Here is a 15919-nt window from a genome sequence, read left to right on the forward strand (position 1 = left end):
GTAAAGACACCTCATTTGTCATAGCACTAAATTACTGTCTTCTTTTAAGAAAAGAGAAGGGAGTCATGAGAGTGAGAGAGCAAATCTCACCCAATGTTTCTGTCTGCCACTTTCTCTCTCGTTTCGTAATTAAGAGCTCATGGAATCTGTAATGAATACTAATGGAGCAACTAGCCATCTGCACAAACACAGAATTAAAAACTACCATGCTGAGAAGGAGAGAGATAGACTGAGAATGAAGAATGGAGAGAGATGGAGGATGGGTGAGAGATTTAACCTTGCAGCAAAATAAGGCATGAGGAAATGGAGCAATGTAGAGGTTTTAAAGGAGAGAGTGCTGACCATGGCTACACACACACACACACACACACACACACACACACACACACACACACACACACACACACACACACACACACACACACACACACACACACACACACAGAGACAGAGAGAGAAACATGCACACACAGCACTATGTTATTTGGAGCCCATATGAACAAAATGGAAGTGGGATATCTAACAGCTATAGACCAAAAAAGTGCTATGAAAACAATATGTTGAACATTCTTGAGATTCTTGCTCTTCAATTCCTCTGCTTTTTTACAGTATCCTATCATTAATAACAGAATGTATGAAGATGTCACTTACTGCATCTTTGATTTGCTTGAATAAGTGTTGCCAGGGAACTTTAGGTTACGGGCCACTTACAAACAGACCTGACACTGTGACCCCCATATGGCTTAATGATTACCTGAGATCTGAATGCATTAGCAAAACAACCTCCCCAAATGAGTCTGAGTCTTGGCCTGAGAACTGCTGTGCTCCAGTTCAGTGGGCTGAGACACTGAAAGTAGCTTTGAGTCCAGGTTTCTCCAAACAGAGCTCTAAAGCATCTCTCCTGCTGTCCACTGCTGCCCCCTTGGGATGCCAAGGTTTATGTTACTGTAGCATTTGAGAACCTGAGCACTTTCCTTTAAGATTATCACTAAAAAATGTATAATTCCAAATATATAAATGAAAATTTGTATTTGCCTTGGTTGCAGTTAATTTTTTTTGTATCATCCACTCTCATTTCAGTGTTAGGCTTCTTAGACATTTGTAGGTGTGGAGTGATAGATATGGAATATTTTATATGAATGCAGCGAACCTTTTTTGTACATTGGATTGCTTTGTCACTCTGTTCTAAGTGGAATCCTAAGGAGAAAAAAGGTGACACTATTAGGTCTAATAGATAAGTATTCAGTCTGAGATGCAATGAGAGCAGTATCCAGCTGTATTAAATTATGCAATCTCGCTCCAAGATGGACCATGGTTTGAGAAACTTTGATGTGTAAAACCTGTGCAGTGATGCAAGGTTGTTGGTAATTTTAGGTGACACAACTGCTGGAAAATGTCAACTGTAAATGTTCTACTGCCACCAAGTGGACCAATTTAGAAAGACAGAATAGATTCATTCAAACGTTACAGTGATTCAGCTGTAACTGTGGCCTTCCATATATTATATGTGCACCATTGGCTTCTGCTGTTTTCAAATACAGATATTACCACTAGCCTATGAGCCGAGGCATCTAGCTGCAACCCTATAGACCAAGCCCCTTACTGGGCAAGACAAAGCCCCTGTGTGGCCAGAAACCATGTGCTGGGGGGAAATATTTGCTAAGTGAGAAAATTGCAGCTGATGAAAAAGCTTATATAGCCAGAAAAATATGATTAAACATTTTTGTAATACCAGGGTTTAACATTATGTGAAGTTAGTAAATTACTTAACTGCTAATGATATTGCTAACTAAAACATGAAGTTGCAGTTGTTTCCCATTAACTAGACTAGTTAGCTTGCTACTTGGTGAGTTGTCAATTAAATAAAATGTTGATTCTGATTCCTTTTATATGTAAAATTTGAAATTCAAGTCACATGGATGGGGTTTCCATCCTATCAAAAATATTTTCACCAGATGTTTCTTTAAATTTTTTTTTAGTTTTATTCATTAAACTCATGGAACTGTTTTGCTTCTGTTTTGTCTGTAATCAATAATGCTGCTAAATGGTGACTACTTTTAAGGAAAGACAGACAAAGGATTATGTTGGTTAAACCTAGCTTTATATAATTTTATATTCATTTAACATTCTATGCATGTAGTTTGAATATGAACCATAAACCAAATAACAACTCTTCTATTAATTTATTATTTTCTTATGTTTTTTTGTTATTCATTTATAGCATTTATTCATCCAGCTGCCCAGCCAGGGACTTTTATTTTGTTGCCCAGCTATGGGCTATTATTTTGAAGAAGGAAATACTTCCATCTAACCAGAGACCTCTCTGCTGAGCACAGGGTTTGGTCTGTTCAGGGGTTTAGTGTGTGGCCCTGCAGCTGGATGCTACTGATGGGGTCTATAGTTTCAAAACCTCAGAATGGCCATAAATGCTGACAACTTCATTTTGTCTGTTTCTCCATCGGTCGGTAACCTGTAACCCAAATACACTTTCTGTAAATTTCTGTAAATGAGAACTGCACAGAGCTAGTCAAACAAACTATTTGCAGTTTAGGAGTACTTAAATCCAATTTGGTTCATTTCAGTTCAGTCCAGCATGGTTTATTATGGTTTGCTATTGAATGATTGTCACACTCTTTCTATCAGTAAAATAATATTTCTAATCAGAAAAAAATAAGTAAATGTGTTTTAATTACAGTGTATTGGGGACATTGTAATTATTTATTATATTTATTGTAGCCCATAATAATATATTCAGTTTATGTATTATATGTATCACATTACCTAATAATATATAATATAATCATATATTAAGTTTCTTTGTGTCTGGCAGCTCATTAAATAGAATGACACTTACAAATTATTAAAGTAGTTGTCTTTAAGGTATATATCTTGGACATGTTCATCTCTGACAGTGAAGGATAAAGTATATCTCAGTCTCCACAACCTCTCTCTCATGAGACCACATGACCTTTCCTCTCTGGCCAGCCAGGCTTTTCTGGGTCTGCCCTTAGATGGCTGGGTTATAGTCAGTCCATCTGTACTTGTAAGAAGTTTCTCTGCAGACTAAGAAGACATGCGAAATAAATATATATTCTGCCTACACTTTTCTCACTTCTGCTCTCAATGCTGAGAGTCAGCTGTCCTATATTTCATAGCAGCAGGAACAACAACAACAATATTAGTATTAGTCAGACTTATATAGCACCTTTCACTACCCACATTACATTTCATCCAGTTCTTTCAGCCTCTAAACTCACCTTGGTGATATGAAGCATGAAGAGGCAGGGTTATCTTACAGCAGCTCCAAAATGTAGCCTACAAAAGCTCCAGACCTTCTGGAACATGCCAAAGTATGTTGTTAAACAAGTGATTCAAGCTCTGTGATGCTATATGCCTTAGTTCTGTAGTCTAATATAATAATACCCAATGCATTATTATTATTATTGCTATTGTTGTTGTTACAGTATTAGGAATTACTGAATAAATCTAAATTAAACTTCAGCTTTTCACCTTTTTGTGAGTGAAAACTAATGTTCAGTATCTGCTCAGCTGACTACTATTTGTAATAGTCATACGAATGTAATGTGCCTGGCCTACAAATTTATCATATTTAGGCAAATATAAACCTAATAACTATATATCTATCTAGTAACTAATGTAAACAACCTAATAATATCATATATAACTAACTAAAAAACAGTTCTAATAAAGGCTACACAAAATGTAGGTTTTGAATCAGTTTATTAATATATTCAGTACAATAATCTCACATACAATGCTGATTATGTTCGATCGTTACATTCTATTGTCCCACTGAGATATAATTCCAAACGATGCTAATGTTACATTTACGCTTGTAACTGCTTTCATCCGTTATGTCTGAATACAGCTTGAGGGTTATAACTGAGAGTCAAGTCCCAGTGCAAATTTGCTGGTCGTGGGGCTTGAACAGGCAACCTTCCGATTAGGAATTGAATACCTTAACCACTGAGGTACCATTGCCAAATGGAAGGAGAGGTTTGTAGTTGCTTTTCAGAACACGGTTCTCGATATGTTTTAATGTTCTTAATGCGCTTAAGACATTGTTCCATGTTAGTTCGCGGGTTACAAAGCTATCTGAATGCCTCGGTGACTAAAATGACCTATTTACACGGAAGCTGCTGTTAGACGCCCCGAGTCTCGCTGATTGGCTTGTTATTCATCATGGCAATAAATCGATGCTGTTGGTGACAGCAAACAGCGAAGAGAGGATGCGGTAGCCAGATTGCATTGCCGAAACCTGTCAAAAGGTGTCCAGACCCTCTCGCACTTCTATCAATTTATAAACTAATTGACCATTTTGTTTCGCATTAACTCTGTGTGTTCAACTAATCTCTTCTCCTTAACTAGCTGAAGTTTTTCACTCGGTCTGAACGAGATGGGAAAAATCACAAATAGCTGAATTCCTATCACCTGCGTGTCAAATGAAGGAGTTTGCCACCTGCAACAGCGCAGTACTGAGGAACCTCCACCTTACTCCTCCTCCCTCGAACTCCCGTACTAAAATCCAAGATTTTACAGACTGACAATTTGCAAAGCACGTTTGATGCGAGTAACATAGCCCGTTTCACTCTGGATTATTAGTGTAACAGTTTTATCACCGTTTTTCGTGATTTACCTAGTTTCATATCGGTATGGCACTAATTTTTTTTATTATCGCGCTATAATTTTCTTTGAGTGGAATGGTACTCGTGTGTCTCTTAACGGTCGCATTGAATACAAAACAGGAACGACTCAATTTCCTGAGAGTAAAAAAGGCTTCATTCAAAAGTTACACGGGAGGTTCCATTAGCATAAAGTGCTCGTTTAGAGTGGGGCCTCGTCTCTTGGTCTTTTCAATCACCTTATCCCGTGTTAGAAGTCATTGTGTGTTCCATATGAAACCTTTCACAAAGGCACAATAGTCCTGGTGTACTTCAAACGCTAGTAATGAATGCTAATGACTGTGAGATAGAGTGTCAGGTCAGTGCTCTACAAATAAAATGCAAACACCAGGCTTTTACAATCCACTACCTTAGTTTTAAAAAACCTTAAAGAATCCTCAGCTGTGGTTTTATGTTGTTTTATATACACCAGAGAGAGTGGTTCTTGGTTCTTGGCTCATATTAGCGCTTCTATAGCAGTATCCCGATATCATATTCTACAGATTCTACCAATAAATAGACTGATATTGTTGAATAAATGATCATCTCTTAATGTTTTAACCATTTATACAAATTACTGAATAAACAACATCTAAGATTTTTCCTTTACTTATAGAGTAGTAATGTGATGTGCATATGTGTGTATATATTTGAGAGGAGAGAGAGAGCACACTTGTGGTGGTGTGTGAGCCTTTTCCCTTCATCTGTACATCTGTACACTCATCTTTCCAGAGCTGACGAAAGATTAAGGTGAAGTGAGATGTTTTGATGAGTCACAGTGATAATACTGACAGTAGGGGGTGCAGACTGGAACTCTTTGGGGGGAGTGGAGGGAGTGATAACTAATTGGAATGGTGAGGTCCCCTCCCCTTTTCTCGCTGTTCCTGTGGTTTTTCTCAGGGTATCCCCCCTGCTGAATCTCCCGGCCCGCTGTGGGATTACACTAGTTCACATCAGAGATGCTTTGTCCATACATAATCTCTCTCTCTCTCTCTCTCTCTCTCTCTCTCTCTCTCTCTCTCTCTCTCTCTCTCTCTCTCTCTCTCTCTCTCTCTCTCTCACACACACACACACACACAAAATGGATAAGTTGTTCAACTAGTTCTGCCTTTGGAAGGCCAGTGAATCCTCATAGTGGCTGCAAAGATTGGGTGTATGTGTATATCAACTGAGAGAAAGGACATCATCAGTCTCCAGTGGATCAGTGAAAAGGCCCATTGAATCAGACAATGTACGTAAGGCATTCGATCACTAAACGTACACAAGAGATACCATTGAATATACATATGAGATACAAATGAATATACATAAAAGGAGAAAAGGGACACATTTTTATTTCTAGATATCATTACCCCCCCCCTACAAACACACACACACACACACACACACACACACACACACACACACACACACACAGTTCATTCTGGTCATAGGTTTAAACAAAAAAAAATGATTCCACTGTAATGCACTATGTAATGCATATTTCAGCAGTCTCCTCAGTAATGTGGATTTGCAATGGATATGTGAAGTATTCATGAATCACAAATAAATTGAATACATTTGAATCATTTGATAATGTCTTTAAACTTAAATAATTTCAGTTGTTGGTTAGAGACTTGAAAAGGCTGGCATTAACATCTACACAGGCAAAAGTGCTGATGTTCAGTGTTTTGGTGCAATCTTGCCCATGGGATACATTACACAGAATACTCATATGCTTACCAAGTTTGCTCATATCATTACTCTCGTTTTTGTTCATTTGATTCCCCATTTTGTTTTGTGTTGTATCTGTAATTGTCACTCATTGAGCTGGGGACTTTAGATCTTCTGTAGTTTTACCTTGTAGGATTAACTGGATTAAAGAACAGAAAAGAAACATTGTGACAAGTGTGTTAACTAATAATCGCTGTGTTCTTAGTGGAGGATTACTAATCCAGTCTAATCACGGTCATCAGGCCTGCAGCAGCACAAAGCCACCATGCTAACGCGCTTTAGCGTGCTTCGCTCTGCTATGGGGGAAACACAAGCGGAGGAGAGCACCATGCCTAAAAGGCTCTGTCAATGATGGAGAGACAACATGGACTTTCTCTCTCAAATGAAAGAACCTCTTGGAGCCAGTAAGGCGGTACCCCCCCCCCCCACCGCCGCCCCCAACCCCAAAACCCACTCAAACAACACCCTTTATGTCCTCCATGTCTCCACAGCAGGACCAGTAACTCTGATTACTGCTAGTGTTTGCTAACTTCCAGTCAGCTCACACTGTCAAAATTGTACATGATAGAAAGTCAGTGCCACAGTTTGTATTACTATGCATGTATGATCTCTCAGCTGACCTGAGTTCAGTGTATTTCATGTGGCTGCCCTTAACCCTGCATTCCTCTGCAATGAATATTCAGCTGATGGCAGAGAGCAGGAAAGAATTTAGAAGACTCAAGGCATCCCAGTTAGCCAGTTTTGCTGAATTTTGCATCATATTTGTGATCTGAATGCCCTTACTCAGCTTGGTTGGAAAATTTCATTTTTAAAACATCAGAGGCTTAAGGATGGTGGCTTTAAACTCAACCAAGGTTTCTGTAACAAATTATAAGGACTTATTCATAAATGTTGCTATATTTGAAATATTTGAATCATCACCATATCAATGTTTAGCAAAAGTTTTACTATATCACAAACTAAACAGTAATATTTTAACTGGTCTTTAATTTAACATGTTTTACCTGAAAATATTTAGGTGAAAATGTTATTGGTAAAGTTTTTCCATGTTTGTAGTATTAGGCTTCATCTATCCTAAAAGCTATACTAAAACCCTGTGAATATGCTGAAAAGAGGTCACACATGACGCGCTGCATTTCGATAAATGAACGTGCACCTTATAAATATGGAATATATAGGAATAGTTGGCGGATTCAACGCTCTTATCTTTTTTCCCCATAAAAAAACGTTGATCCACTGACGTATTTTTATGTATCTTCCCTCTGATGACTCGTGTCTGACTATTGTGATTTAATGAGAAAGAGTTCATCCAAAGTGAGTCATTAATTCCAACTGTTATTAGTTGTAAATCTGTTGACGTGGCATGCTGTAATGACTGTTATAGTCTCTGACACACCAAGGATTTTTTTAACCTAGCTAACATAGTGAGTAAGCGCTGCGGGGTAAGGTATTTTCATTTTTAGCTTTTTTAAATATATAATATTTATCTTACAGTACCTCCGAATAAATAAATAAATCATAAATAAATCTTCATTTAATTATCGGTTCGGTATGTCACTGTCAGCAATCATAAAGGTATATTCCGCTCATTAAACCTTTTCAAAATGATAATATCGTTGATTTATGATCCATGTGGTTTATTAATTATGCAGCTGTTATATTTTGACTAAATATGAGCCAATATATATTTATTCACCTGGTCCAAGCTTTCCACGGAACCATGAAGAAACAATTCTAATAGCATAGGCTACGTGTTCAATTTAAAAATATATTTCGTTTATTTTGTCCATACAAAACGTGTACAAAAGAGCATGAATACCGAAACGTCTTAAATATATAGCTATATCTATTAATTAAATATATATTTTTTTTTACAAGAGAGAACTACTTCATCTGCAGTAATTCAAATGTACAAAACAGCATTTATAGTAAAGTCACTTTAACTCTTTTCACTCCTGCAGTGAGTCATCGATGTCGACATCGATATCAGAGTCCTCGGTGAAGTCATTCTCATCCTCATCTCCCTCATCTTCTCGACCTTGAGATCCTGGACTTTTGGGGGGCACCGTCAGCCCCAGTTTGGCCAGTTTAGCTTGCTGCTGCTCCAGACTCTGTTTTCTCCACTTGATGCGTCTGTTCTGAAACCAAACTTTTACCTGGAAGGAAAGGAAAGCGAAAGTTGTTTAATACACAGTACGTCTGTTTCAGTTTGGCATTTATTGGGTTATATAAAGTGTCATGTAGTGGTTTGGACATTTCCTTACCTGTGCCTCGGTAAGCTGCAGCGCGGACGCCAGGAGGAATCGCTCTGAGCCCACCATATACTGCTGGCGCGCAAACTCCTTCTCCAGTCGGGACAGCTGCTCGTTGGTGAAACTCGTGCGCATCCTCTTCGCTTTGCCGGCTTTATGTTTGAAGTGAGTGTGCACGCCTGCTTTAGTCAGGACATTATCTGTACAAAAGGGAAAACAGCTTGAATAAACTGATCACAGCGTACTTTTCCTTATTGCCAAAGTAATGGGTTAGATGAATAATAATGAATGTCATACATGCTTACCTTGTGAATAAATAGTTCCACGACATGTTGTCTGGTAGCCGAAAGGCGGACAGCAATAGACTGGATAGCCGGTCTGTGTTTGTATAACACCCGGGCTGTACATATATTGCGGGACCGGGGAACACATCTGCCCAGCAAGTGGAAAGAGACTACCTGTTGCTGGGGTGTGGTTCACTGGACTCCGATAGGAAACTGTCTTCGTGTGCTCCATATGATCTGGCTTCGCGAGCAGTGCGTCGATGGTGAACGACTTCCCTGCGTTCGGTTTTGTGGCGGTAGCCAGGCGCGCACTGTTCACATGGTCCGGATGGGGCGCTACCTGCGGATGCCTTGAATACCCGTAGGGTCCGTGAGCTCGTGGGGAGATCTGCATGGTTTAACGTACAAATACAAAAACAAAGAAAACACAACTAAACAGAAAGTTTTCCGCAGAACTACAGGTCCTCGTGCTTCAATGGGAAGGGATGAAATGATTCTGGACGAGACTGAGGTCCTCTTTATACACGCCCAGGAGTACAAGGTGTCAACGACCCCCTTTCGCGCTTTTGTCTTTTAAAGTAGCAGATGAGTCAAACGAGCGGCTCTACAAGGGATCCAATTAACTGATGGAGTTGTAACAAGCTGAGATTGTCAAATATCCTAATGGCCCTTTCCACTGCATGCCCCCGGAGGTAGGCCGGGAACGCAGAAAGGGAGACAGGAGCTAAGGAGCAGGGGGTCCAGATTTACTACAAATTCCTGCATGGCTGTGCGATAGATAAGCGCAAGTACTACTGAGAGAGGGCATTGATGTTACGAAATCATCTTATTTTGTGTCTCAGGAATCAAAGCACGCCGCCAAATGCGCCACACAGCGGAACAAATAGCCTCACTTTTGGAGGTCGACAAGAAAAAAAACAGAGCCTTCTAATCACATTGAAGCCTAGACAGTAGCTTTGTATCAAGGAAACTGACTTTAATCCAAATGATCACACATATATAAACGATTTTAAGATAGAGGGTAAATTAAACATTTTATTTGGTTAAGACATAGCAAGGCATTCACACAACAAACGCAGAGTTTAGACGTCTGAAACGTCTTTGTACCAGATGATTCTGTGCATTAAACTCAATTTCTGTCTCGAGGTGTCAAATGAAAGTCGCGGCCCTATTCTGAGCTATCGTAAAGTTCATGTCAACATAATGATCAGCTCTCCTCCTTCAGCATAATGGCTGGCCAGACACCTTAGGCGAGGTGTGCGCTTTTGCAGTTTTAGAAAGGTCTTTCGGCAGTTTTGCTCCTAGTAGAAAATCGCAGAAGAGTATGACCTCCTCGGTTTCTTCACACAGACTGTCGTTAGTTTCTTCACACCTACTGAACAGGCCCGCTGATTTAAATCTCATTTGATTAATCCTCATACGAGAATTTTGATCCAAAATCTGATACTTTAAATAAAATTCAAGAAATATAGGCTATTAACTAGTGTGATTAAATGTATTATAGATGTATGTGTTCATGCAAAGAAACGTGAGAGATATTCGAAGCTGTTCAGTTAGGTCTTCCCCATTATTGACTCTCAATTAGAACATGAAACGCCTTAGATGAAAAGCCGCGGTTTCACTAAAGGAAGTGATTTGCTCTCTTGTACTACGTTAGGACAAACAATCTTTCTTTCAAACGAGGATTATAGCCAGCTCTGCAAACTCCACAGGCTCATTGCCATGAACTGGGGCTGCTCTAAAAGACTCGCTAAAACGCATCCAAACACAGCCAAACAGGGTATCCCTTTGACCCGCGCGCTTTCTAATTACGGCGCAGCACCTGACACCAAAGCGTCTAATGAACAACGCAAACAGTACATCTCCGTGCCCCTGTAACGTCACTGCCCGACCACCCAGGCCAAGTCATCTTTGTTTATTAACATGTTTCAATGAACGGTTATGAAAGACAGGAATCACGTTACGCGGAGGTATTTACATACTACACTTTAGCGCCCCACAACAACCAAATGCACTTTTTTGGTCGTGAAAATACCATGATCCTTTTTGCATCCTTTTCCTAATTTGTAACCTTGTCCTATTCTACCCTGTTCAGATGTGCATTCGTTTTGTTAACTTTACTCCCATCTGTGCGATTTGAATGGGAAAGGTGAAAGTTACCGGAAACCACAATAGAGACAGAGACACTGAATTGAAATATATGCAGCAGAATAAACTGAATGTCAGCACAGTGGACCATTGGAGTGTTAGAGAGAATGGTGATTGGTATTTTTATCCAAAAATAAATGAGCAGCCCTGGCCAAACTGAACAGTCCAAAATCAAGGTGAAGTTTTAATTTGTGTATTGGATCCAGACAGAGAATACACTCAGGGCTTTTGTCTTAGAAGTCCTTTTCATAGTCAAACTACAGAACAGTAGCTGCCCCTCCTACAGCACAACATGCCTCATTTAAAAACCTGAAACTCAAAATGGTGCTCTCCAGGTCATGCATGCACACAAACACTCACATACACATAGCTTATCACCTTTCACAGATAACTGGGCTGGTTTGCATTAAGGGTGTTGTTCATATACATTTTCAGATTTTGTAGATGCATTGTTTGTTGAATTGTGTTATGTGTGCGGTAATATGCAGGTGCAATCATGACTTATTTAATGTCTTTATTTACACTGGAGATCTGTGAAACTTTGCTTTTGTTTGTGATTCTCTTGACAGTTGCAAAGGTTGTAGCATGAAAAACCCAGTTCTATTTGTTTCACGAGTTATCAAAGTCTGTAAGCTATAATGATCCTTTTTGCCATGTGATAAAAGCCATGAACATGTTGATCATCATTACTACTGAGGTGAAAATGGACTAGTGTTCTCACCTGGTAAACCCATTCAACAGACATCAAATTCTGATTTTCTCAGCTCTGTTATCATGTACACATAAAGACCATATGAGAATGTGCCATGCCCTTTCAGAGGTGCTTTCTTTTTGTTGTCTACACTACTTTCAGGGTCATCAAGGTGAAACATTAATGAATCATTGGTCCCTTTCTTTCACTTTGGCTGTTGAGAAGACTGGTTAGGTGGATGGCCTGGCAAACTACGTCTGGCTCTAATACACAAACTCATCTCAGCCATTTATAGTGAGTTCTACTCTGTGGATCACATATGATGAGGCTTTTTTAAACACACCTCTGCTGGAGAATGAAACTAAAATGAGAAAATGGTCTCAGAGAGTTACCATGAGTTTACCATGGCGAAAAACATTTCCTCAAACACAGAGAACCAATACATTATGTTAAGTTCAGGAATATAGTCAGTGTTAGCATTACTATGATAGTGTTACCCTTAAATTTAACTGTACAGGGTATCACAATCTATCAGGTAGAGCAGGCCTACCTAGTAAAACAGATACTGACTGACCATAATTAACAAAATGTGATTGATAACCTATTAGATATCCTATTCTACATGTAATTTACTGATACTTAATTGCTTAATTTACTTAACTCTTCCTCATTGTAGTTGTAGTCTGCACTTTTTTGACAGGAGGTACACAAGAGTTACTAAAGAGAAGAGCATAGATTTATTTATTTGACATTTATTTGACGTGGATTCATTTCTGACCAAATGTTTCAGCTTTCAAAAATACTAAAAATATAGATTCAAAGTATATACTAAATTAAGGCAAAATGTGTAGTCATATATATATATAACCAAAATATCTTTTGTCAGTTCATTCAGGAAAGAGACCACTACAATCATGGCACATGGAATGAGAGAAGTTACCATCTATCTAACTAAGTTACTAACTTCTGAATACAACAGTAGAATTGAAAATATGTGGATTACATCTTACAATTGACAGTGACAATGTAATACAGCTTATGAAGCTCCATTATAGAGTATGTTTAACTAATACATATGTCACTAAGTGATTTATAGAGATGGAAAATAATATTAAGACAGGCAATGTTAGTTTTATTTCTTTTTTATTCTTTTCTGTTTATTCCTGTGCTATTCCAGAAAAAAATATCATTCATGTTCTCCAATAAATGTTTCAGAGTATAAACTCTTCACCAACATTTCCAATATTTATTTAATTCATCATGTAATCATCATTTTAAGTAACAACTTTTTATAAGTATCACCTTGGGTTGTAAGAACCCAGCATGTATAAGTTGACTGAATGATGTTTAATAGCTCATTGCAAAGGGCCTCTTAAAGTTGTTAGAGGGCTGTAAGTTTTGCACATTTTACTTATTTTACTATTATAGTTCTGGTAGTTATTATATGTTCCATTTATATGACTAGGTTCCTTTTAACATCCTTGTGATTAATAACTTAATATATAATCACATGGGGGTTGGGTAATACTTAATGTTATAAGATTCATTTCTCGATGTGAATTGTATTTCTGTTATTCCCTGCAAACAGCATGTTTCTTCATTGCTCAGTACTCGTCTATAGCTGACACTCACTTAACAGGACACTGTGTACTATGTGCTAGAAAACATAAGTGAAAAATTTGGGTGTGGGAATCTGCTTTCATTCTTTTAAAATCACTTCTAATAAATTCCCTCAGAAAGTAAACAATGTATGTCTAGTTATTATTTTGATCAATTTGTAGTAATTTAATTAAACCCAAAATATCCAAAAAGCTTGAATGATTGCAAGGTAACGTGGGATGACTGAAGCCTGACAGTTCATAAATAAAATATATAGTAATAAGCTGCTTCTGGTATAAGGCCTTGGACTCATTTAATATGTGCAGTACACCAAAGTCATCACAGAACTCACACAAACGTGTGTGCCAGGGTGAGTGAGAGTCCGGCTTATTGACAGCTCGCTTATGATTTAAGAGGAAAAGGGAGCCTCTGTTTTCTTCACATGTCTTGAGGTTACACTGAACTCAAGAGAACCATAATGTGCTGGAAGGAACCGTAATGTACTGGAGAGAGATGCAGCCTGCAGAGTGCGTATTCAGGCCGTCTCACGCTGCTGAGCCACACCTTCTTCATCTTGATGGTTTGGCCATATAGAATCATGGTTCAAGTTTCTCTAGCAGTGATGAGCAGTGTTTCAGATGCCCTCGGCTAGCTGTTGAGGAGTTCAGGCTCAGAAACCCTGCTCTATTCCTGTACTCATTCCCCTATGTTTTTCCCTCTTCACTCATCAGAAGGAACAAGGCGACCCAGACATATAGACTTCCATCTAATAGGCTTGACTTTAACACATTGAAAATATTTTCCCAAAATAAACACTAATTTGTCATTTTGATTTCAGCAAAATTAATTTTAATTAATTTACAGACTTTATAGTCTTTTGATGTCTGTTCTCTGTGTTCTATCAGCATTGACTTTAAAGTCTTAAAATGATCTTATTCGTCAAATAATCTCTTATTGTTTTGGGCTATTTATTCAGCAGAAAATGAGGTAAAGCATCACACAATTTACCTCTGAATAGAAAGATTAAATATGTATTAAAATCACTAGGATTGAAATTTTTAGTAATTTGTGTTGTGCTATTTGCACTTTCTTTAGGTTACTTATAATGTATATATTATAAGAAACCATAGATTTATATTACATAATAACCATAATAGTTTATATTACATGTAACATATATTTATATTACATATAACCATAATAGTATAATATACTCCGCTATACTCTGCATAACCATCATTGCTCTGTCAGCATTGTGTTATAGCATATTAATCAGCACATTCAATTAATGTTTTACTATGTTTAAGACAATTTGAAAATTTCACAAACTAAATTAAACAATATGTGATGTTTGGTTTAATCGCTATAAACCCATGATGGAATATATAAAGTATAGCTATAGAACTCAAGTGCCACTATGCAGGTGGTCCAAGCAGATGGGGGGCACTATACGGGGGTATTATAGAGGGCTAGAGGTATTAAAAGGGGTATTTGAGAAAGTTATGCATGGAGACACCCTTTAATGGAGGTGAGAAGTGGTGGGTTGGACTTTGACACTTGATCTCTGTTTACACTTCCTGTCACATTACAGGCCTCTGAGAGAAAGACACTAAGAGAGAGAGAGAGAGTCAGAGAGACTAGAGTCTAACACTAAGTTCTTATAAATCATATAAATTAACATAAACTAATATGTTTTCTAGTTTGTCTTGGTTGGCCAGAATGATTATTATTATTATTATTATTATTATTATTATTATTATTATTATTATAACTACTTTTCATCATTGACATTGGTCCTACTCAGGGTGGATCAGTAATGTAATAAATCAATCAGTAAATCAGTAAGTATCACTGTTAAAGTTTACTATACTAAACCCACCCTTATATTCAAATAGTGTTATTAACTGATGCAGAGAGTTTTTTTTTACTTTGAATTTGTCTTATTCTATACTGTTTTCCCCATTTTTTATGTTTAAGGTTATGAGAACTCTGCAGTGTTGTCCTGGTGTCTTCTCTTGGAAGACTACATCAAAGACCTGTATCCATGGTGATGACCCACATAAAGATGCACACACAGGCCTGGGAAGAGTGTGTTTATGTGCTTGTGCATATTGTACAATGGTGCCCTCTGGTCATTTGGGTGGGTTATTTCAGACCTCACACAGTTTGGAGGTTTGCCTGACCTCTACTGGTCAGACACTTCTTTAACTTTAAATATATCAGTCACATTACAGAGTTTTTGCCTCCGTAATACTACATTACCTTTAAACATAACTTTTGTGCTATTAACCTTACCTTATTTCTTCCATAATTTAAGCAGTTTTTCAATTTACTGTTAATACTTTTTAATTTAGAGTATTTTCTATGTAGAACTACCTGTATAGTTCACTAACAATTAATTAGACATGTATTGTACAATAACAATTGATATAATTAATATATTTAATATAATTAACATAATTGTATGTGGGCATGCAAAGGTATGCCTATGGCTTCAATGCTTATAATATTACTAAAAGATGCGGTTTTATCATAGTTATCAAAAGGTAA

General features: G+C 37.8%; 1 protein-coding gene across 1 annotated transcript; it reads right to left on the minus strand.

The window, feature by feature from the left end:
- Positions 1-8191: 8191 nt before the first annotated feature.
- Positions 8192-9325, minus strand: noto (notochord homeobox). The gene is made up of 3 exons (XM_027013057.3): positions 8953-9325; positions 8660-8847; positions 8192-8551 (listed from the first exon to the last, which is right to left on the minus strand). Exons 1-3 carry the CDS (start codon positions 9323-9325, stop codon positions 8345-8347), a joined length of 768 nt encoding a protein of 255 aa, XP_026868858.2. The 3' UTR covers positions 8192-8344.
- Between the last annotated feature and the right edge of the window lie 6594 nt (positions 9326-15919).

This window comes from Electrophorus electricus, chromosome 12 (assembly GCF_041902795.1).
Source record: "Electrophorus electricus isolate QZ-2024a chromosome 12, ASM4190279v1, whole genome shotgun sequence".
Taxonomy (NCBI): Eukaryota; Metazoa; Chordata; class Actinopteri; order Gymnotiformes; family Gymnotidae; genus Electrophorus; species Electrophorus electricus.

What these genes read in the sequence shown, in the direction of transcription:
- noto (XM_027013057.3), bottom strand. Translation starts at nt 9,325, where the DNA reads ATGCAGATCTCCCCACGAGCTCACGGACCCTACGGGTATTCAAGGCAT. An exon ending in TGGAACTATTTATTCACAAG is followed by an intron (nt 8,848 to 8,952) that starts GTAAGCATGTAT and finishes CCTTTTGTACAG; the next exon opens with ATAATGTCCTGACTAAAGCA. An exon ending in TGCAGCTTACCGAGGCACAG is followed by an intron (nt 8,552 to 8,659) that starts GTAAGGAAATGT and finishes CTTTCCTTCCAG; the next exon opens with GTAAAAGTTTGGTTTCAGAA.